Source organism: Neolamprologus multifasciatus, chromosome 18, assembly GCF_963576455.1.
Source record: "Neolamprologus multifasciatus chromosome 18, fNeoMul1.2, whole genome shotgun sequence".
Lineage (NCBI taxonomy): Eukaryota > Metazoa > Chordata > Actinopteri > Cichliformes > Cichlidae > Neolamprologus > Neolamprologus multifasciatus.
The window spans coordinates 1989870-2012615 of NC_140456.1; the positions used below are offsets into that span (position 1 = coordinate 1989870).

The 22746-nt window shown below is 40.3% G+C and overlaps 2 protein-coding genes, 1 long non-coding RNA gene and 2 pseudogenes across 3 annotated transcripts; 2 read left to right on the forward strand and 3 right to left on the reverse strand.

Annotated features, from left to right (window-relative positions):
- Positions 1-321: 321 nt before the first annotated feature.
- LOC146496953 (uncharacterized) lies at positions 322-1884 on the reverse strand. Its single transcript, XM_085141045.1, has 2 exons — positions 1344-1884; positions 322-1236 (listed from the first exon to the last, which is right to left on the reverse strand). The coding sequence occupies exons 1-2, from the start codon at positions 1552-1554 to the stop codon at positions 1061-1063; spliced, it is 387 nt and encodes a 128-aa protein (XP_084997171.1). The 5' UTR covers positions 1555-1884; the 3' UTR covers positions 322-1060.
- Positions 1885-4341: 2457 nt separating this feature from the next.
- On the reverse strand, positions 4342-6243 carry LOC146496954 (uncharacterized). Its single transcript, XR_014870770.1, has 3 exons — positions 5948-6243; positions 5763-5837; positions 4342-5604 (listed from the first exon to the last, which is right to left on the reverse strand). It is a non-coding gene; the product is annotated as an uncharacterized LOC146496954 (long non-coding RNA).
- A 36-nt stretch (positions 6244-6279) lies between these two features.
- LOC146496955 (uncharacterized) lies at positions 6280-9699 on the forward strand. The gene is made up of 2 exons (XM_085141042.1): positions 6280-6855; positions 6988-9699. The coding sequence occupies exons 1-2, from the start codon at positions 6504-6506 to the stop codon at positions 7041-7043; spliced, it is 408 nt and encodes a 135-aa protein (XP_084997168.1). The 5' UTR covers positions 6280-6503; the 3' UTR covers positions 7044-9699.
- A 4014-nt stretch (positions 9700-13713) lies between these two features.
- Positions 13714-19443, forward strand: LOC146496956 (uncharacterized; annotated as a pseudogene).
- A 2175-nt stretch (positions 19444-21618) lies between these two features.
- On the reverse strand, positions 21619-22746 carry LOC146496957 (uncharacterized; annotated as a pseudogene).

Genomic DNA, 22746 nt, shown 5'->3' on the forward strand with positions numbered 1-22746 from the left:
GTAAAGTAAGTCCGTTGGGCATCTTTCTTCGCCTTTAGACAATAATTCTGATGAAAAAGAACCAAATGGGACAGGAAAAAAAATAAATAAAGTAAAATAAATTTAGCTTCCTGTTTATTTTTGGCCATTTTATTTCTCTATGAATCAGTTATTATATTCGGTTAAGTCAAAAGTATCAAAATCTGATTCTAAAGAAATATTTTACTGGTGTTTACAACAAACTATAAAGCTTTTCATATATTTTTCATAGGGAATTACTCCACAATAATTATTTTTGCAAGCTTACTTTGCTACAGAAGACATAAAAAATGAAAAACGATATTTCAAATAATTTCTTCTTGAAGAAAGTCTGGTGCAGAAATAGATTTATTAAAATTTGACACTATAAAATTCAAACAGACACTCATAAAAGTGAATCTGTAACAGCTAAAAGCTGAAAAGAATAAAAAAGCAGATGTTTTTTCTTACAGTAACAAAAAAGTATTATTAATAAAACAATATTTAAAATATGAATGACAAAATTACCAAAAGCTTCTTTTGTGAGAACTGTTCTCCCAAATCATGTTTTTGATAAATTATATACATTTTAGGCTTTAAAAAAACGTTTTTTAAAAAATGGTGATATAACAGGTGTTATCTCTGCGTGAGACGGGGTTCTCTTTTATTTTGACATTATGATTTTCTGTTCTTTTCCAAAAGCTTCATGTATGTATCGAACAATCATTTTGTACCGATGTGTTTTCCTTGGCACAGTTTGTTGCCGTCTATAAAACACAGCAAGCTGTTGAACTGCAAACACAAGCAAAGTGTTTTTGTTTTTACAAATTAACAACAGCTTCTGTTTCATGTGTGCGATAGATGACAGGAAGTTTCTCGTGAGGACAACTGTGTACAAAACTCTAATTATCTACAATAAATCACATTCATTTTGAAGGAATATGTCACTCAAATGCAAAGTATTGCTGACAGTGAACATTTCAAGTCTGTCAGTAGCATAAATTCATCATGTATATATAGTTTTAACAGATGTAATTGAGAGATAAAAGCTGTTTAAAGACAGTCAGTTAGCAGGTGTGCTGTTGGTTGAACGTCCCTTCTTTCTCGTGATCGCGAGCAGAGAGAGTCCACAGAAGTACGCCAGACTCTTCGCTATCAGCACTGTGTACATCAGACACAGCAGCCTCTCTTTAAACCAGCGTGGGGGAGGCGGTGGGGGAGGAGAAGGTCCTCTGATCTCTGTAAAAGAAAAGGAAAGAATTAACAAAGTCATGTCAGTGACCTTCTCCTCTGCTCTCTGAATATTCTCTGACTGTTGAATCACTCAGTCATGAAGTGTTAGTTACCTATTTTGTTTTGGCCGGTCACTTTGCCTTTCTCATGGTTGACTTCACAGAGGTATTTATATGAGTAGATATCACCCTGATCGAGCACCGTGATGGAAGTGATGCGTCCCGGCTCTTTGATTTCCAGCTGCTCCACCTCAGCAGGGGGCAGATCCTCCAGCCGGCCGTTCTTCTCTCTTTTCCAGGAGAACTGGACCAGAGGAGGAATCATTCCTGAGGCCTGACACACCAGGGCGCTCCTCCCCCCGAGGCTGGTGCTGTTTGCTGCGTTGTAAGCGGTCACCTCGGGCTTCACTGTTGGCTTATCTAAAGTTTAACAGCAACAAGCAGCACAGACACATTCACACCGTCAGCAGCAGCTTCCAGCACGGCTTTCAGCCCAATCCTGGAAACTACATGGACCATAAGCATTAACCACTCATATACACATACACAGTATGTACTGCACATATCTACCATGATTTATCACAAATCGTCTGCAGTTTTATATGTGCATCGTAATAACAGAATTTAATTTTTATCTATTTATACAGGAAATTTAAACTATTCTGTCATTCATAATCATTATTATCCAAACTTCCCTGTGAATAAATGGAAATATACAGATTATGTTGCTATAATAGTTGCACCTTTAAAAGTGCAAAGTAATTTCTGCTCATGTGTATGTTTCACTGCTCACCAGCTCACTATTAATTCTTTTTATTTCTTTATCTACTTTTTTAAAACAACTGTTCAGCAAACCAGCTGTCTCTGCTATCTTTGGATATATTTGCTTCACATTTGTCATGGTTGTACAATCACTTATCAAATATATTCAAAGATAACTTCCTCTCATTCTAAATAGCAAATTTCACATTTGCGCTGTTTTGATGAAAAATCATTGAAACAATACACAACAACTACCAAGAGATCTTTTCTAGCACTTAACTCACTTTAACTGTTAAGTCTAATATTTAGTAATAAATCATTTAAACTTCTCTAATGAAGGCTGAGGTACGGTACCGGAGCAGGCTCTTCCTAATTGTCACATCCTTCATACAGTTATTTTATTTGGTCATGTTAAACTATAAAATTGAAAAAATATATTAACACCATGAACCAAAATGTAATTATATGTTTGTGCCACATCATTTTTTTTTTCATTATTATTTATCATCACCAATTTCTTCAAATCCTAAAAAATAATAATGTGGATGATCTCTGGGTTTTCATTTATTGGAAAATCACTAAATTATGGAAGAAATATAGTATCATCAGAATTCAAGTATTTTTAGACATGAATTTATAACACTGAATTTTTATCCTCCAAATTTCCCTGCAAAAATATTCACCTGCAAAAATTCACCTGCAAAAATTCACCTTCAAAAATTCACCTGCAAAAATTCAACTGCAAAAGTGATGAACTTTTGACCCAAGCCAGAGCAATCAGCACTAGATCGAGTCGAGCGGCTCTCAGCCAATTAAATTACGCTGTTTGATCACATGACACCGTTAGCCAGCAGTGTGTCTCCTAAAAGAGAGCAGTTTAAAGGTGAGTGATTAAGTTTTTCTCCTAAATAGAGATCATTACAGAACGCCTAGGCCTACTTAAAATCCCATTTATTTTTATTTTATTTTATCATCTACTCGAACTAAGGAAAACGTTTGACTAACTCAAAGACAATTTCCACGCCTCCCCTGCCTGTCTGCAGAGGCAGTTTTGAATTTAGGAGCGCCAAGATGGAAGCAGCCAACCCTGGCGGTTCTCCGGTAAGTATATTGTTTTTTATCTTCAAGTTTGTCTTTTGAAACGTTAATTTTATTTAAATCCGTTGTTCACGTATAAAGTACACAGACGGGGTCTTTGCTCATCTCGTCTGAGGCGTGTCTCACTAAGCGCTACATGCTAGCATCCTGCTAACCGAGCTACCCTTTACATGCTGTGCTTTAGAAAATAGGATACTCGTTAAAAAAAAAATACTCCGCAGATATTGATAGATAGACGAACACTGCAAATATAATGTTGGAAACGAGAACGACCTTTGGTGAAGGGGTAAAATACACCATGAATAAAGCCATAGAGTGAATGGCTGCCATGGTTGCAGAACTGCCTGATTTAATGACAAGAAAGGGGAAGAGTGAGGTGAAGTGAACCAAAGCCACAAAACACGGTCAGACTAGGCGGCAAAAGGGCAGTGATCTGTCCGTCAGTATGAAGTTGGTGTGTGCTTTGGTGAACAAAAACTCGAGACCGGTAGCAGGAAGATGGGAGACTCGTGTTTCACTGGAATAGTGGTGAATTAAAACATCCTTTGTTGGGGACATTTAGGTGTAAATGCATCCATACAGGCGAGACAGAGGCAGACCAGACAGTGAAGAAAACAAGGCAAACATTAGAAATATTAAAACGGAAATATAGGATTAATATAACATACAATTAGGGAAAATGTAAGGAACACAATGTAAATGATATTGTAAAGTCATTAAAACAGCATACTCTGATTAAAAGAAACATGTAATTGGGTAGGATAATGATAATAATAATAATAATAATAATAATAATATTAAAAAACATGTACAAGATGGGTATGTATACTTGTACCCAGAATTTAACAACTATAAAGTTGTAGCATGCCAGTACCTTACCCCATCCATTATATCCACACTTTCAGAAAAGGATATGGTCAGTATCTTTACAAATACTATCTAAACTTAAACGGGATATTCCCTCTGCTTCTTCTGCTTCTCGTATACACCCTCAGGGTTTGTGATCAGCCAGCGGCTGATATGATAATTAATCCTGTAAAATAATATTCTTTCGGTTTATGAATCTGTTTGCATGGATTTCTCAATCCGTTTCCACTGTTAGCAGAAGTTGTGCATGCAGTTTTGGCGTGCTGCTCTCCAAGACTACAAGCTGCGTTAAAGTTGGAAGTAACTGGCCGATGTTCCACTGTTGAAGATCAGCTGTGCCCATTTCTTGCACATTGTGAGAATGGAGAAGTTGAGGCCCTTGCAGGCTACCCACAATTTCCCCAAACTGAGTGATTATACATCTTGCTTCCATATTTGTATCTTGTGTCACTAAAAATACATTTTATTTTAATTTTATACATTGATTAATGACCTGCAGAATCTCCTTATCATATTAAGTGATTCATAATTGTCACTTTATGCTTTCTCCATCTCTAAAGTGATGACATCCTTGCATTACATCCTTTAGGTTCATTTTCTGCAGGCAGGTTTCTGACAGAGAACAGGCAGATTTACACTATAACATGCAGCGATCTATAGATGGACACATAAAGAAATGAAAAATTACATGTATGTGCTAACTTTCTAAACACTTTGTTACATTTATGATAAAGTAGATTAAACACATTTATGTCGGCCTTGGCTCATAGTTCTTATCTTTAAATTAACTTTGTGTGTGTTTCAGGTCCTGCACTCTCAAAGACTGAATGAACCAGCATTGCAGCCATGGGTCACTGTGAGCATCACAGGGAAGGTTGAAGCCGCCCACTGCAACTGTAAGGCCGGAGTCGTGGAGACCTGCACCCACGTCACTGCTCTTCTGTTTAATGTAGAAGCAACAGTGTTGATCTGTGGCACAAGGACTGTTACAGATGAACCTGCATACTGGGCTTTGCTGGGTAATGTGACCAAGATACAGCCAGAGGTTGGCCATAAGATAGACTTCTCCTCTTCAGCTGCCCAAAAAAGGCTCTTGATCAAAACATAAACAGACCATCTGTAGTGACAGGTAAAAGGAGCCGTCCTCAAAAAAGAAAAATCCACCTGCTACTGTGGAGGAGTTGTCACTGCTATAATGCCATAATGTTTTATCTAGGGGTCTAGATTTGTGCCTGTAGTGCACTGCAGTGTAAATAATTTGCATTTACTGAATATGTACTGACTGAGTATCACTGTTCAAAAGTTGAATAAAGAAACAAACTAATTTTTGCCTTTTTTTTATTAAAACCACTTCATAGAACATCACATCAGTTACATGTAGAATCCACGTCACTGGAGCATTTTGATTCAATAAACAGTAGAAAGGTGAGCTGTGAAGACCAAGGACAAGTGCAGTTCACAGGTTTTCTAAGGAATCCCAGAAGATTGCATGGTGTCATTGCCCAGCAGTTGTTCCCAGGACATATGGACTCAACCTCAACAATCCCTCACACTGAGCAGCATGAAGTGACAGTGCAGAGGAAAAACTCCCCTTTAACAAGAAGAAACCTCCAGCAGAACCAGAACCCGGTTCAGTACCAGCAGCCATCTGGGTTTGGAGGAGAGAGACAGAGACACAGAACTACCAAAAGTATATTTTTTATGTGATTGACTGTTGTTGTAATTCAAGCCCTGAGTGTAGAGCAGGTAAGATATAAAGTTGAATCCTAAATTCCATGCAGAGTGTTTAGTTTATGACTTTTTCACCTGGTCATTTCTTGATGAACGGATGGTCTTTCAGGGTTGACCAAGCTGGTACCCTGGCCACCTTGACTCTGTTCTCTGCAAGATGTTGCAAAAAACAAAATCATATGGAGACAATATTGGACACAAAAAATATATAACAATTTAGTTAAATGTAGCATTAACTCATAAGTCTTGCTAAAGTAAACCTTGTATTATGATTCATCACAGCAGCAGTTCGGTTGGATGATGTCAGCAACTGCAGCAAGTGTCTTGCTGACTGAATAATTTCATCTTGCATAATCTGAAACAAACACATAAAGACAGAAACAATTTATAAATTAACGTTCAATAAAATCTAAGAATTAATCATTTATTAGATACCAATATGAATATGTCTACCATAAAACTTGTGTGGAGCAAAGTTACATTCAATCAAGATGGTCTGGCATGCTACAACTTTATAGTTGTTAAATTCTGGGTACAAGTATACATACCCATCTTGTACATGTATAAAACAATTACAAACAAACACATGACGAATTAAACTGAATTTAATTTAATTTTACTTTAAAATCATGCTGAGTGTTCGTCATGTGAGCCATGATGACATGAGGTGATGACTGTGTTTGATATGAAGCTGAATCCAGTGTATGTAGTGAACTTTGTGCTGTATTGATGAGTAGTTTAGTGATCAGAGTCCATGTAGTTTCCAGGATCAGACTGAATGCAGTGCAGTGCTGGAAGCTGCTGCTGACTGTGTGAATGTGTGTCTGTGCTGCTTGTTGCTGCTGTCAAACTTCAGATGAGCAGGTAGTGAAGCCCGTGGTGAGCGTGTACCCAGCAGCATCCAGAGCCCACCTGGAGGGGAACAGCTCCCTGCTGTGTGTGGCCTCAGCCATGTTTCCTCCTCTGGTCCAGTTCTCCTGGAAAAGACAGAAGAAGAACGGCGGAGAAGCGGAGGAGCTGCCCCCTGCTGAGGGAGAGCAGCTGGAGCTCAGAGAGTCGGGACGCACCATTGCCATCAGGATGGTTGATGGGAGCGATTCTGACACATATAAATACAGCTGCTGGGTGAAGCACGAGGGGGGCACAGTGGAGGCCCAAACACAACAAGGTAATGAAGGCTTGGTGACTGTGTTGAGCAGTGATTCAGCTTCATGTGGAGATGCTGTCAAAGAGAGCAGAGCAGCAGAGGACTGACATTTCTCACTGCAGCTCCAAACATTTGACTCCTTTTCTGTTTCAGAGCTTCCAGCTCTCCCATTAACACTCTTCCACCCCCCACCAACACATGCTGACTGACTGTTTCCTGCTCGCCTTTTCTCACCATCAGATCTCATCAATTCATCTCATTCATCACTTTGATCAGTGTTCACAAATGTTAGTTATGATGTGTTGTGCTTATTTTGCCTTTTTCTTCAACAGTTAGAAGATCATCTGAAATAAATCCATCTTTACATGTATTGTTGCTCTGAGTTAGAATTCTTTTTGTACTTATTGTGACTTTTATTGTAGTAACAAAAATCATCAGGAATATTTTTATCACAAGTTTTCAGTTTGATTTGTTTTTGTTTGATTTTCAAATGTCAAACAGTGTAGTTGTGTTTGTGTGAATAATAAAGATTTCAAGATGAAGACTTTGATTCTACTTTCATTGTGTGATGAACAACAAGCCGTGTGAGTGAAGCACAAACTGACTGTATCCAAACTTCCTGCAGCAGACGGGCTGTGTGGCTTTCTGCTCTGCAGCCTCCACACCGTTAGCTGTGGCTTTTCACTTTAATAACACAATGACAGTTACAAGCATGAACTCTGCTTCAAGAATGATTCCAGGAAGCATCTGTGTTCTTCACCTGTGAGAGAAACAGCTCAAATCCTCAACTCAGAGCTGACAAATGAACTTTCATGGACTCAAAGGAGAGACCATGAAGCCCCTGCAGTCTGCTCAGCTCCCATTTTATTAGCTGAGCTGAGTTTTTCATTCTGGATATCACACACGTAAGAACAGATCAAGTCTGAACAGCAAATGTTGGAGAATCATTTTGAAGTGTTGCTAAATGTCCTTATTATTACAAAAACTACTGAATGATTCAGAAAATCGTTTCCAACAAGCAGAAATATGCAAACAAAGTAGAAACAAGGCAACATGAGTCATTCAGATGCAGATAACATATTGTCCTTATTTTGAAGAACACAGTCATGAAATCTTTCTGTGTGTCATTCATTGAGTTGAAGTGCCTAATAGAAGAGGAAAAGCAGAAATAATCAATGATAGCTGAGACATTGAGAACATGGCTGTATGCCTGCTATCATAACAGGAAACAAAGCACACAAACAGCAAACAGACAATAATGTGCTCGCAGGTTGTTGTGTCATTTTTGACATTTAATGAAGTCACAAAAATGTGTGCGACTCATTAAAGGAGTCTGTACGTGTCAGTCAGTGCTCTGTATTCATGTGTTCACCTCATTAAAGTCACTGAGACACTTTTCTCCTCCAAACTTACAGCACAGCTTCATATTTCACTGACTGATTCTTTGATTACATCCATTAAGGGTCACACAGTGAAATTAGTGCAAACTTACAAATGTGTTGCAACAATTTTGGCCTCCAAACTGAACTTTGAGACAAACAGTGAAGCTGTGAGCAAAAAGAGGCTCCAGTGTGTGTCATGGTGGAGGAAACTGTTGTATTCCCACATTAAAAACATGCTGATCTTATTGGATTTTTCCCTCAAAGTCTTTTTCCTCCTTTTTCTCTTCATCCAAATGTTCTAGCAGGCTGACTGTGAGTCCCTGTTTAAGCTGTACAGCAGAAAGTAACAGCAGTCAGCGGCCTCCACTTGACTTCATGACTTCAACCCCTCGCACAGTCACTTTCACTTTCTTCCTTCTGTCTTTTAGTCCTAAAATGTAGAACAACACCAGATCAAAAGATTTGTGTCCTTCACTCACATCTTCAAATGAGACCTTCGATATCAGAGATGATACAAAGGCAACATTTGTCTTATTTCTCTTTCATGAATCAAAAAGTACTTTTGTACTGTTGTGTAAATGTGTGTGTAAAGGTGGATGACTGCCTACTGCAAATGAAATCTAACCATGGCTACAAATAAATGAAGCTGACGTGAAACACAGCCCTGTTTTTATTACTGTTTATAGATATTAGAATTGATGATCATCATTTGAATGATTCTTAAAAAGGCTTTAATGAATCCTTCAGTCTGAAACCAACTTGGAACAAAACACATTAGAAGATGTGGGAAAGAAGCACAGTGTGCACATATTTTAAACACACAACAGAACCACATGTGTTTGTTTCAAAGAAGATTTTTACTCTAAATGTTGTTATATATGATTTTGTTTTTTTAACTACTTTGTGTGCAATTTATGAACTTTTAAAATATTGAACCATATTATTATTTTTATTTTTCTATTTATTTATAGTTTAGTTATATTTAGTTTGTATATTTAGTGTTTTCATCACAGCTGTTAAACCACAGATAACAGTGTGTGTTACTAAATTCACAGCAACATGAATGTTTCTGAGTGTTTGTGCATCATGTGACCCAGATTTTTGGATCTGCTGTCAGATTGAAATGAAGACGATGAAACCACAGCAGCTTCAGCTGAGCTGTCAATCAGCAGCAGCAGTCTTATCTGTGGGCCGCAGGGGCTGATGGGAGCTTTGAGGACCTGTTAGAAACCACGTGGCCCTCGTCTGATCTCGCAGCTCGTCCTTGTTTGGCCTCAGCTGCATCAGAGCGCCACTTCTCCCCAGGTTCACCAGAGGAAACACCACTGCACAAAATGCTTTTCCTCCCAGCTGCTGCTCTGTGCTGTCTGTGTTCAGGTGAGTGTTTCCAGCCAATCAGGAGCCAACAAAGTCAACCTGTAACAAACACTGTCACACTAACCTTCATCTATCTGTCTGTGTCTCTACAGCACTGGTTACCATGGCAGCAGAACAGCTGATTCAGGACGATTTAACATTGACCAGGAGAGTTGGAGAAAGTGTCTCCTTCAGCTGTGGAGGGATTAATAAGTGTGATGACAGCTCTGTGCTCTGGTACCAGAAGAAAGAAAAAGAAACATTCAAAGTTATTCTACGCATTGATACTGATGATGGCAGAGTTGTTTATTCAGGTTATGGTCATCCTCAGAAAGATGACTTCTCTTCTGTAAATACAAATAAAGGCTGGGAGTTAGAAATTAAGAAAGTTAAAGTCGATCATTCAGCCACCTACTACTGCTCCTGTTGGTATAGAGATCCCCACAGTGAGAAATGATCCCTGCAGCCTGAACAAAAACCAACAGATGAACAGATGTCAAACAGTGTCTGTGACAGGAAGAGAGCAGTAAACCACAGCCCAGCTTCACATGTTTCACCTCCATCTCAGAGTCACAAACATACTGAGCTCAGGGACGATTTTTATTTACTGCTGTCAGAAATTCAATTCTATTTATTTCTGTTTTGAACAGATTTTTCATCCTGTTTTAAGACAGAAACAAGAGGAACAGATGACATCAAACTTCCAAATGGAAACAAATGTATCCTCAGTCCCACAAAAACATTTATTCAAAGTGAAAGAAAAACAGATTGTGTCAAACTGAATCAAAGTCCATCCCTCATTCACAGTGTTAATGTTCTCTTCATGAAAACTCTTCCAGCAGCACTTGTTGTTTAACACCTTTCAGTACATTTAACCAGACACTTGGACTGATGTCAGGTCAGGATTTTGTCCTTCTAGCAGCGGCTCATTAGGACGCTGATGTTGTTGGACAGATTTCCATCAGTTTCCTGTTGATGTTTATAGAGGATGAATCAGTCACGGTGCCTCATCTTTCTGTCACCGTCTTTTCTCTCTGATAGAAAAAAACAGATTTTGTATCTGAATATGTCAAATCTGGAATCACAGGACAAGATTTCTGTTTTCTGTTTGTGTTTCCTGACCAATCACATTTGAGCAGCTTTGGCTGCTTAATTTCATTTGCAGCATCGCTGCTGAAGAAGAATCAGAGTCTGACTGGATCAAACACACAGATTTAACAGCAGAAAAAGTGATTCCATGTAAAACACTCTCGTTCACAAGTTTTAACTCACATAACTTCACATTTCCTCAAATTGAATCTTAGTCATTTAATCCCAGGAAGTTTCTGGGATTTTGTTCCAGACTGTTTATTTATTTATAGATTTTTCTCTACTGAATTTGTTTGAAATATTCAGGTTAAAGATCAGTCTGATTTATTCTTAATGAGTCTTGTTCACAAAGTTACATGTGCAGTACTCTGTACATCTTCCATCCTTAGAGATAAATAATATATGTTGTCAAATACTCAGCAGACTGAACCAGGACTGGAAACTTGCTCATCATCTCATCTTTGAGGTCTCCATTTAAAAAGCACCAATGACTCAAAGGTAAATATTATACTGGATAATGTGTTAGTATATAAGACTTTGTCTTTTTTAACAAACAGCTCATCTATCCTCTATCAAACCTCTTGATTCTTTTGCTTTGATGTAGTTACTTACTAAGGTGGAAAGTTTTTTGTTTTTTTGTTTTTTCTTGTTTGTTTGTTTGTTTGTTTTGTTTTTGCTTTGTTTGCCTTCTCTCACCCCAAACGGTCGCAGCAGATGGCCGCCCCTCCCTGAGCCTGGTTCTGCCGGAGGTTTCTTCCTGTTAAAAGGGAGTTTTTCCTTCCCACTGTTGCCAAAGTGCTTGCTCATAGGGGGTCATATGATTGTTGGGCTTTTCTCTCTGTATCTATGAAGCGCCTTGAGGCGACATTTGTTGTGATTTGGCGCTATATAAATGAAATTGAATTGAATTGAATTTTATTATTTGCTTCGAGCCCTGTGTACAGGAGCTGCATGCTAAAAGATCTTTTGTTAAAAGGGTTGGCGTAATAAGCAAATGCTTCAGCCAGTACCTTTTGATTAGCCTTGTCTCATGCTTTCTTGCTTTGTGGTAAATCTTTGTTCTGTCTTCACTGAGATATTTGAATGCTAATCAATAAACATATCACATACATACTATCAGCTGTCAGCAGAACTGTAGAACTTCAGATCCTGAAGTGTGTGAGGACAGAGAAGAGTCAGCTTTACTTCAGGTTTGATGGATAAACTTTCACAGTTTGTGATGATTCTGTTCTCTTTGTGATTTTAGGAGCTGCCCTCAGCACCACCCAGTGACATCACACACATCATCCTACATGTTCACTCTTTGTCAGTGGAAGCTGCAGCTGTTTTATTGATAAAGTTAAAGACAAAAACTCAAAGGGATTAAACATCCATGTAACTGTGTCACTATAGGAGCATAAATATTAACTCAGTTTGGTGTTTCAGAAAGTTGCTGATCTCAGACCTGCACAGCTTCTGTTTTAAACACTGAATGTAGTCAGCTGCATGAAGTGAGATTTTCTCTGACACAAGTAAATAAAACCTGATGAAGGTCAAAGGTCGTCACTTGTATGTTGAACTAAAAACTTTAATCTGGAATTCACACACACTGTGTTTTGCCAATATTTTGTTCTTTACCATGAAGTCATTCAGAGTCCTTCATACCAGAGTAACCAGAAAGGATAATATATATTTTAAATATGTAACTTTCTACAGGACTGAATATAACATCATTATGTAAAAGTCCAGAGTCTCTGTGCTTCATCTGAGGATGATGTGAATAGACTATGTGCACATTAGCAAATGCTACTTCTGGTGCAGAAACTCCTGTGGGGAGCTTTGTTTCTGGTGTCCTATTCGCGCCTTGTTTACGGTCCTAAACAAGTTAACCAAATGAATGAATTAAGCAGCGATTTAAATTTCTATAGATGTCTTGGTCATTTACCCAATATATCTGTAAATGATGTTCATCAACTTGTCGATATTTTTTCTCCAGCACCTCAGAACAAAAGAGAAAAGGGATTCAAATTTTATATTTGTCAGTATCTGTATAATTTTGAAGGTAAGTCACAACATATCCTTCGGAAATACTAATATGTAGAGACCCTTAACAGCAATCATTCATTTATTTATTTTTATATAGGGCTTTTTCACGTTTTGTTGACATGCTGTGTATGTGTGTATTTAACTGTGCTCGCTAATATTGACATAATGGGGGAAGCATCTGGCATCACTATTGTTCACCCGTAGTTTGCATGCTGAACATTTGCCTGTTTAACCAATCAATCTACAGTCATCAAACATCAAAACTTATCATTTGATTTTTTTTATGAGAATGTCTGCTTCAAGGGTATATATATGTTTCTGTTACAGTTTCTATGCTTATACTTACCAACTGACACGTTATTCTATTACTAACTTTACTGAAATTGTTGTTTTTCTGCAGTGTCTGACAAAGATCAGGGCTCAGGAGAGGTGGTGGTCAGGGCAGAGTGCTTCAGGTCTATGAGGAAAACAGAGAAATCTCACAAACTCAGCGTATGATCATGAAAAAGAGGCAGTGTGAAATTGTGTTTAGTGTATATAGTGCATAATGTATCATAGGATCATGTCAGGCTGTCATATCAGGGAGGTGTTCAGAAATAAATGCATCGGGCAAATATGGATAATACTTTCTAAGGATATTAATTGAGGACATTAAATACATTGAAATATTGTACTTTGTAGGTGGTCCACAAAGATTCGCTGCAGGTGCAACTGCTGCATTTCTCCTGCACGTGCAAGGCTGGAAAAGCTCTGTGCAACCATTGTGTTGCTCTTCTGTTTCAATCTGCACACTATTCACAGTTGAAAGTCCAAGTCATTCCCCCGATATTGAGCTGCACTGAAGGTGAACAACAGTGGCATAAGCCCAGAGTTATGGTGGATAGCGTAGTGGTTAGACTACACGCCTTTGGAGCAGAGGATCGCATTCCTGCCTGGGGCGTCTGTATCCAGTAAGGGTCCTAAGGCTAGACCCCCTATGCTAAGCGAGCCTACCGCAGACATGAGCGAGACAGATAAATATGAAGGCATGCCGGCTCGGACGTCGCCCGGATCAACAAGGTCCGCTTCAAGTGTTGAGGAACCAGGGCACCCTGACGAGAAGTGGTCTACTGGAAGGCATCGGTGGGCAAGATTGATGTTGGAATGCTACTACACAAGTAACCCCGGCGGATGGGGCTACATGAATAGGATGAGGGACCTATGGATTCTTCGATACCCAACATCCACAATGACGGTGAAACAACTAGTAGCTCAGTGTTCCAACATTCGAAAGAAGGGACTGCTTTCACAGCTAGAGATTGACGAGGTACAACATAAATGCTACAGCAAGGAGGAGTCAGGACGAGATTGGGTACAAAGCCCCAAGTGCGGTAGGAGAAGGATCGTTGAGTGCGAGAGGAACTGACCTGAAATATAGGATCATGGCCAAGCTTGAAACCTGGATCCCCCGAAGCCGGTTACCAAGCCAAGATTACGTGAAGTACCCTCAGAAGGTCTGCTAGAGGATGTTAATGCAACACTACGGACAATACCTACAACCACGATTACCGACACTAACAAGCTGATCTACAATACGGCAGCAGTGATCAGTGAGATGCTTGGCCACAAGTTGAACAAGGGGCAGTACCCTCCATGGAGAAGGAGGCTAGAGGGCAAGATCAAAGTAGCACAGAGGGAGGTTAGCCAACTAACGAGTTGCAGAAGGTGTGACAAAGAAGGTGCATAAGAAATACAGCAAGCTGTCCATACCTGAGGCCTTGGAAACTGCCAAGCAAAGACTCACAGCCTTGGCCAGGCGCTTGAGGAGGTACACCAGAGAGATAGAAGGCAAGAGAATAAACCAGCTGTTCTCCACAGAACCAGTAAAGGTGTACTCTCAGTGGCAAGGGAACAATAATAAGAGAACAGCACCACCAAGGCTGGAGACGGAGCAATACTGGAAGAACATATGGGAGAAGGACGCAATCCATTCCGGCAATGCCGGATCGAATGGATTGCGATCAGTGGCTAGTGGATCTGAGAGCAGACCATAGCGACCTCCCTGAACAGGGTCCAGTAACCATCACAGTGGCAGATATCCAAGAAAGGGTCTCCAGTATGAAGAGTTGGACAGCACCAGGGCCCGACCCAGGATGAGACAACAAACATCCAAGAATACATCACGAAGATGGCCCCAACTGACAGTGTGCTCAGTGAATACCTGGGGAAGCAGAAACCCAAGAAAAAAGAGGAGGTGGCTGATATCCAGAAATCCTACCAGTGGCTGGACTGAAAGATAGCACAGAGGCACTAATCATGGCAGCACAAGCTCTGAGTACAAGATCCATAGAGGCTGGGGTCTATCACACCAGGCAAGACCCCAGCTGTGTAAAGATGCCCCAGAGACAATCCAGCACATAACAGCAGGGTGCAAGATGCTAGCAGGCAAGGCATACATGGAACGCCATAACCAAGTGGCCGGAATAGTGTACAGGAACATCTGTGCCGAGTTTAACCTGGAAGTCCCGAGGTCAAAATGGGAAATGCCCCCAAGGGTGGTGGAGAATGACAGAGCTAAGATCCTGTGGGACTTCCAGATACAGACGGACAAAATGGTGGTGGCTAACCAACCGGACATAGTGGTGGTAGACAAACAGAAGAAGACGGCCGTAGTGATCGATGTAGCGGTTCCGAATGACAGCAATATCAGGAAGAAGGAACACGAGAAGCTGGAGAAATACCAAGGGCTCAGAGAAGAGCTCGAGAGGATGTGGAGGGTGAAGGTAACGGTGGTCCCCGTGGTAATCGGAGCACTAGGTGCGGTGACTCCCAAGCTAGGCGAGTGGCTCCAGCAGATCCCGGGAATAACATCCGAGATCTCTGTCCAGAAGAGCGCAGTCCTGGGAACAGCTAAGATACTGCGCAGGACCCTCAAGCTCCCAGGACTCTGGTAGAGGACCCGAGCTTGAAGGATAAACCGCCCACAGGGGCGTGCTGGGTGTTTTTTTTTTATATGTATATATACACACATATATACAGTGGGGCAAAAAAGTATTTAGTCAGCCACCGATTGTGCAAGTTCCCCCACTTAAAATGATGACAGAGGTCAGTAATTTGCACCAGAGGTACACTTCAACTGTGAGAGACAGAATGTGAAAAAAAAAAATCCATGAATTCACATGGTACGATTTGTAAAGAATTTATTCGTAAATCAGGGTGGAAAATAAGTATTTGGTCACCTCAAACAAGGAAAATCCCTGGCTCTCACAGACCTGTAACGTCTTCTGTAAGAAGCTTTTCTGTCCCCCACTCGTTACCTGTATGAATGGCACCTGTTTGACCTCATCATCTGTATAAAAGACACCTGTCCACAGCCTCAACCAGTCAGACTCCAAACTCCGTCATGGCCAAGACCAAAGAGCTTTCGAAGGACACCAGGAAAAGAATTGTAGACCTGCACCAGACTGGGAAGAGTGAATCTACAATAGGCAAGCAGCTTGGTGTGAAAAAATCAACTGTGGGAGCAATCATCAGAAAATGGAAGATATACAAGACCATTGATAATCTCCCTCGATCTGGGGCTCCACGCAAGATCTCATCCTGTGGGGTCAAAATGATCATGAGAACGGTGAGCAAAGATCCCAGAACCACACGGGGGGACCTGGTGAATGACCTGCAGAGAGCTGGGACCAAAGTAACAAAGGTCACCATCAGTAACACACTACAACGGCAGGGAATCAAATCCCGCAGTGCCAGACGTGTTCCGCTGCTGAAGCCAGTGCATGTCCAGGCCCGTCTGAAGTTTGCCAGAGAGCACATGGATGATACAGCAGAGGATTGGGAGAATGTCATGTGGTCAGATGAAACCAAAGTAGAACTTTTTGGTATAAACTCAACTCGTCGTGTTTGGAGGAAGAAGAATACTGAGTTGCATCCCAAGAACACCATACCTACTGTGAAGCATGGGGGTGGAAACATCATGCTATGGGGCTGTTTTTCTGCCAAGGGGACAGGACGACTGATCCGTGTTAAGGACAGAATGAATGGGGCCAAGTATCGTGAGATTTTGAGCCAAAACCTCCTTCCATCAGTGAGAACTTTGAAGATGAAACGAGGCTGGGTCTTCCAACATGACAATGATCCAAAACACACCGCCCGGGCAACAAAGGAGTGGCTCCGTAAGAAGCATTTGAAAGTCCTGGAGTGGCCTAGCCAGTCTCCAGACCTCAACCCCATAGAAAATCTGTGGCGGGAGTTGAAAGTCCGTGTTGCTCGGCGACAGCCCCAAAACATCACTGCTCTTGAGAAGATCTGCATGGAGGAATGGGCCAAAATACCAGCTACTGTGTGTGCAAACCTGGTAAAGACCTATAGTAAACGTTTGACCTCTGTTATTGCCAACAAAGGTTATGTTACAAAGTATTGAATTGTATTTTTGTTATTGACCAAATACTTATTTTCCACCCTGATTTACGAATAATTTCTTTACAAATCCTACCATGTGAATTCATGGATTTTTTTTTCACATTCTGTCTCTCACAGTTGAAGTGTACCTCTGGTGCAAATTACTGACCTCTGTCATCATTTTAAGTGGGGGAACTTGCACAATCGGTGGCTGACTAAATACTTTTTTGTCCCACTGTATATATATATATATATATATATATATATATATATATATATATATATTTATATATATATATATTATTGTACCTGTAATTGTAGTAGATTTCCCTTAGATTTAAAATGTTTGTGTTTGTGTGTTTTCTGTAACATCCAGGAGCAAACTGTACAAAGGCCTTTAGGGGGACCTTCCTCACCTCTCGGTTCTACGAGTATCTGAAGTGTACCAAACCTTCTCTGATGCTGACCGGCCTATGATTTGTACCATGGGAATAAGTGACGATATCCCACTTGTGGAGTCACGTTTTGTCAAGGTGCAACAAGGAAGTCCACTTTCTTATCAGCAACCATCCAAAGAGAAAGCGCAGACTCTTCATAATGCTCCACCGCCACCATCATTGCCACTGCAGGACTACAGACTGAAACCATCAGAGTCCATGTTTGTCTGTTCCAGGAAGCAACAGCTGCACATGAAAAGTCTGGAGGTGACGCTAGAAATGTCCCAGAGCATAGAATGTGCTACGCAAGAGCAGAGTGAGTGTGCCGATTGGTATAATGTACGGAGACCACGAGTGACTGCATCTCGTTTTAGAGAGATCTGTCATGTGAGGAAACCTCTGAAGAGCTGCTGGCTGAACGCATCTTAAAAGGTACTCACCAGACAGGCCCTATGAAGAGGGGTTTAGAGTTAGAGGCAGATGCGATCTGGGAATACTGTCAGATAAAATGAGTGAACCACTACAAATGTGGATTTGTGGTGCACCCAGATGCACCGTGGATTGGTGCATCACCCGATGGTATCATTTTCGACCCCTTGGAGCAACCTCCGTTTGGCCCTTGTAGAAATGAAATGTCCAAACATTAAAAGTTATGTAGATGCACCTTACCTCAAGGTCATCAGAGGGACATTGCAGCTTAATCCAACACATGCCTATTATTGGCAAGTTCAGGGCCAGCTGATAACTACAGGTATGAGTTAGTGCGATTTTGTAGTCTCCACTCAAGAAGATGTCTTCATACAAAGAATACAGAGGGATGAGGGTTTGATGGAGACAATGAAGCCTAAGATAGATATGTTCTATTTTCACGTGTACATGGACAAATACCTTGCAGTATCATAAATGGGCAGCTTGTCATTCCTGACTTTAATGTCATAAACTTACATGGTGGGCAAGGGCCATTGTATTATTTGCTTGTTGTTTTGTTTTGATCGAAATAGAAAGCTGTTGGTAAAAGTAGGTTTGGTGAAGAGTTCACACAGACGACTTTTGTTTTGCATTAATATCAGCAGTGTTTGTGTTCAAACCATGGGGTTTTTTTGGTAGAAAAGAATTTGATATCTTTACTGTTATAAAACTCAAAGTATGTCAAATACAGTTGATCATTTGAAATCTGTGTTTTTTATTTTCAGAATCCCAGAGAAAGACTATTAAGTATCTTTAGAAAATCTATTGCAGTCAATGAGAAGCACACAGAGCAGTGCAATAGACAAGTAAGGCAGTTTTATTTGCAGCGTAACAGTAAAACATCAAGTGATTTATTATTGAACTTTATCCAGGAAAGGGGGTGTGTTAGCTGTTTATCAATTTTACTTAAGTAACAAATTTGCTACTTACATTCTTGGAGAGTAACTAAATACATGAATTTAAAATAATAACAATATTCTAAAGATATTGAAAGTATTCAGAATACAGTATTCTGACTAGACAAAGTAATGGAATGTGCTACAAAATACATTTAAAGGCAAGAATTAAGTATTCAGTAACTAAATACAATTGTAAACCCAGATACCAAGGAAACATTGAAACAACGTTGAGTCAATATCAGGCGACGTCATTGAATCAACGTTGAAGTGTGACGTTGACCTAACGTCACTCTTGCACCCTTTTTTAATGTTGAAACAACGTCAGGTTTTGATGTTGAATCAATGTTGAAACCTGACATTGAAACAATGTCAGATTCTGATATTGAAACAATGTTGAGCTATGGTGTTGATTTTCCACCTCTTTCGCACAGTTGCTTTTTATTAAAACAACAGTTAAATCATGACTGGAAATCTACCTTTCTTTATAGGTATTTTAACCAATACTAAACTACTGCATGTTTCCATCAATACTTAAACCACCTAAACACATAATTGTACTTATTCCTCAAACTGGACACCCTTTATAAAAAAAACAACAACAAATGTCTCACAATGTATCATGTCAATATTAATATCCTAAAATAAGAAAGCATTGCATGTGATGTAACAGAGAAAAAAAATAAACAAAAAAAGGTCAATAGGCATGTTTCGTTTGCTAAATACTTTATTAAAAGACAGTTTGCTATTTACATTTATATGTTTCACAGAAGTTTGTAATTTTTTACTCTGGGATGGGGATGCATGACGTGCGTCCTGCACCACCCAAACGATCTGGGGTGTATCGGAGCCATTTCTGCACTGCTTGTGCAAAGACAAACTCGGACATAGAGTTTGCCCCTAACTGCTGCGTCAGGCCATCTAGGAAAAAAATACACACACACAAACAAAAAAAGTGAATTAGAGCACATGAATAAGTTCTTGTTAACTGTCTTCAGCGGGGAGAAAGTATGTAAACTCCTAGGCTGATAAACATGAAAGTCACCAGGCGTAAATCTGCAAACTGCCGCATTTGATTCCCAAAGAGCTATGAGCGGAAAAAGTGATAAGTCTTAGCATGGTGTGCCGTGTATCCTTTAAAACAAAATAAACATGGGGTCCTCGGGCTGTACAACTACAACCCGAGGATTAAACAAGCCAAAGACCAAAGACTCCATCTCCAGATTAACCGGACATGAAAGTCTTGTTATTAAGAAAGACAAAGTAATATAGCAAAAAAACTGTAAAACTTACCACCATATATGCATTTGCAGAGCGCTGTATCTTTAAATGCCATTTTTTGCTTTGTCTGGTCCTTGGTTTTTTTCCCTGCCCAGTTGAGTACCGAGGCCAGCTCGTTTGTAATGGCATAAGCCATTACACGGCGGACTCGCACCTCCAGTGTGGTCCCTCCAATCAAGGCAAAGCGTCTCACCTATAGACACATTTTAAGAGATGGAATTAGCGTGTCTCATGTCTTAAATGTGTATGCAAGTGCTTGTGTGTTTAATCAACAGGCCGTTGTTATGTATTTAAATCACATCTGACAGCTATTACACTTTATAGTTACAAAGTGTACATAACCTTTATATACTTACCATTGCCTTATTTGCCTCTTATGATTGAAGAGCTGCCTCTGCATTGTTTAGCTCCTCAATGTTGTGCAAGGGCAAATCCAGAGGCAATACCCCAGCATCTACCGATTCATTGCAGCAGGGATGGCGGATGGCTCTGACCTCCTCACGGAGTTCGTTAACAGCTGTCGTCAGGTCTGACAGCATAGCTAATATCTTTTGTGAGGTCGCATCTGTTTAAAAAAAACAATTCCAGAAAGATTGATGGCTTAAGCAGTGAGAGGCGAAAAACTAATAAATAAATAATAAAACGCAGTTTACGTGTGGACAAAAGGTGCAAACGCAAGGTAGGTGAGCGTGCAACGTAAAGTTAGGTGAGCATGCAACGTAAAGTTAGGTGAGCGTGCAACGTAAAGTTAGGTGAGCGTGCAACGTAAAGTTTGAATTGAGTGCGAATCGAAGCGGGTGCTCTCCAATCATTAAAAGTAACAAAGTCATTGAACACATTTATACAGTTACCTTTACGTTTATCAATCATATATCACAGATTTACAATTTTTTGTAGTACTATGCTAAAAAGCAACTACAGAGCGAAAGTCTGGGTCAAGCGCCGAGGCGACGGCAAGAACAAAGGAACCCTCGAAGCGTTAAAGCTAGCTTTGTAAGGGAATATAACGGAAAAGTATGAAACGAAAATGTTTTCTTTGTTGACTTTGTTCGCAGTGCAATTTATTTGTTGCCGGATTGTAAGATGAAAGTAGACACAATTTTGGGCTCCCACATTTTTTCCGAAACTTTACATTAACAAGTTTGTTTGTTTTTTACTATTATTCAAATGCAACCATGGAAATAATGAATAGAACAAAAGTCATTCATTCTTACCTTATATTAATCAGGGTGCAGGCCAGTGCAGTGCATGAACTGACGCCTTCTCCGGTCAATTCCGCTGAGAGTAAATCTAATGTCCCGCTCTACTGTACAAGACAATGGTTACCTGAAGGGATGTACCACTGTGAGGGGGGGGCTATGGAATAGTCCAAGTGGTAGCAGCTTTAATTTCCGCTCAACCATAAATCAATGGTTTTTCAACGTGATTGTTGTCACCTTGTCAACTATAAATACTGTAGATCAACAATCAACGATAACAGAACAACAGTGAATCAATGTTATTTCAATGTCAGTGTCAGGTTTCATCAGTATTTCAATGTTGTTTCAACATTGGTTTTGTGTTGACATTTCAAGCCTGACGATTCTGATGGTTCAGATGGAAAATACAACATCTGTTCAATGTCTCCTTGCTATCTGGGAAGTATTCTCCCAAAACTGGCTACTTCTCCCACTAAATACACTACACACATTTCAAACTTTTAATCAACCACCCATTTATGGACCATTGGTCCGTATTGATAATTTGTGAGGAGACATGCAACAGTAAAAATTTGGTTTATACTCCCAGAAATGGAGAGAGGGATGACAGTGTCAAAAGGTTTGTTTTCTTTAACCATCCTGATGAGCCTCTTCACGTGGACCCTCAGACGTGCAATGGACTGGGTTCTAAGGACATCCAACTCTGACATTTGAGCTTGCTTGGACAAAAAGGCTGGGCGATGGACTTTCCCAGGCACTAGCTCATCTACCAGAAACCCTTTGTCCACCATTATATCCATCTCAGGCGTCAGGAGGGAGGTGATGCCAGAGTGACGGAAAATCTCCTTGTCACTGATGGAGCCTTCAAAAAGTGCTGAGACAAATGTCAATGCTCCATGGGGGGACATGCCAATAAGCGCTTTGAAAGTGCAGTGCGACTTGTAAGTTGAAATTACCTCGCTCTGGAGCAGAAGGGAGGAGGGTGTTTGGCACCTCATTTCAGTACAGTCCAGAATGACCTGGGTAAGTCACACTGAAATCCGTGGGGCAGTTTGCTCTCACTCTGCCAGGTGCCATCCAGATGGAGACAGATCCAAGCAAAGTGTACAAAAAGTTGGACCATGACATAAGTATTGTACACACTGTAGCTCTGTGGATGTTAAACTTGTGACAAAGCTCCCTTTGTGTACAGCCAGTTGCCAGATAATTCAGGAAAAAGAAGAGCTCATCAATTGGCAACAATTTCTGGAAGAGAAAAAAAATTGCTGCATTCACAAAAATGTGCAACACACACAGATCAAGCAGGTTGTGTAGAACTTACAGTTGGTCTGTTTACAGGGCTCTCGGTGGATGTGCTGGTGGAAAGGCTCTACTGACCACTGGTGACCCTCACCAT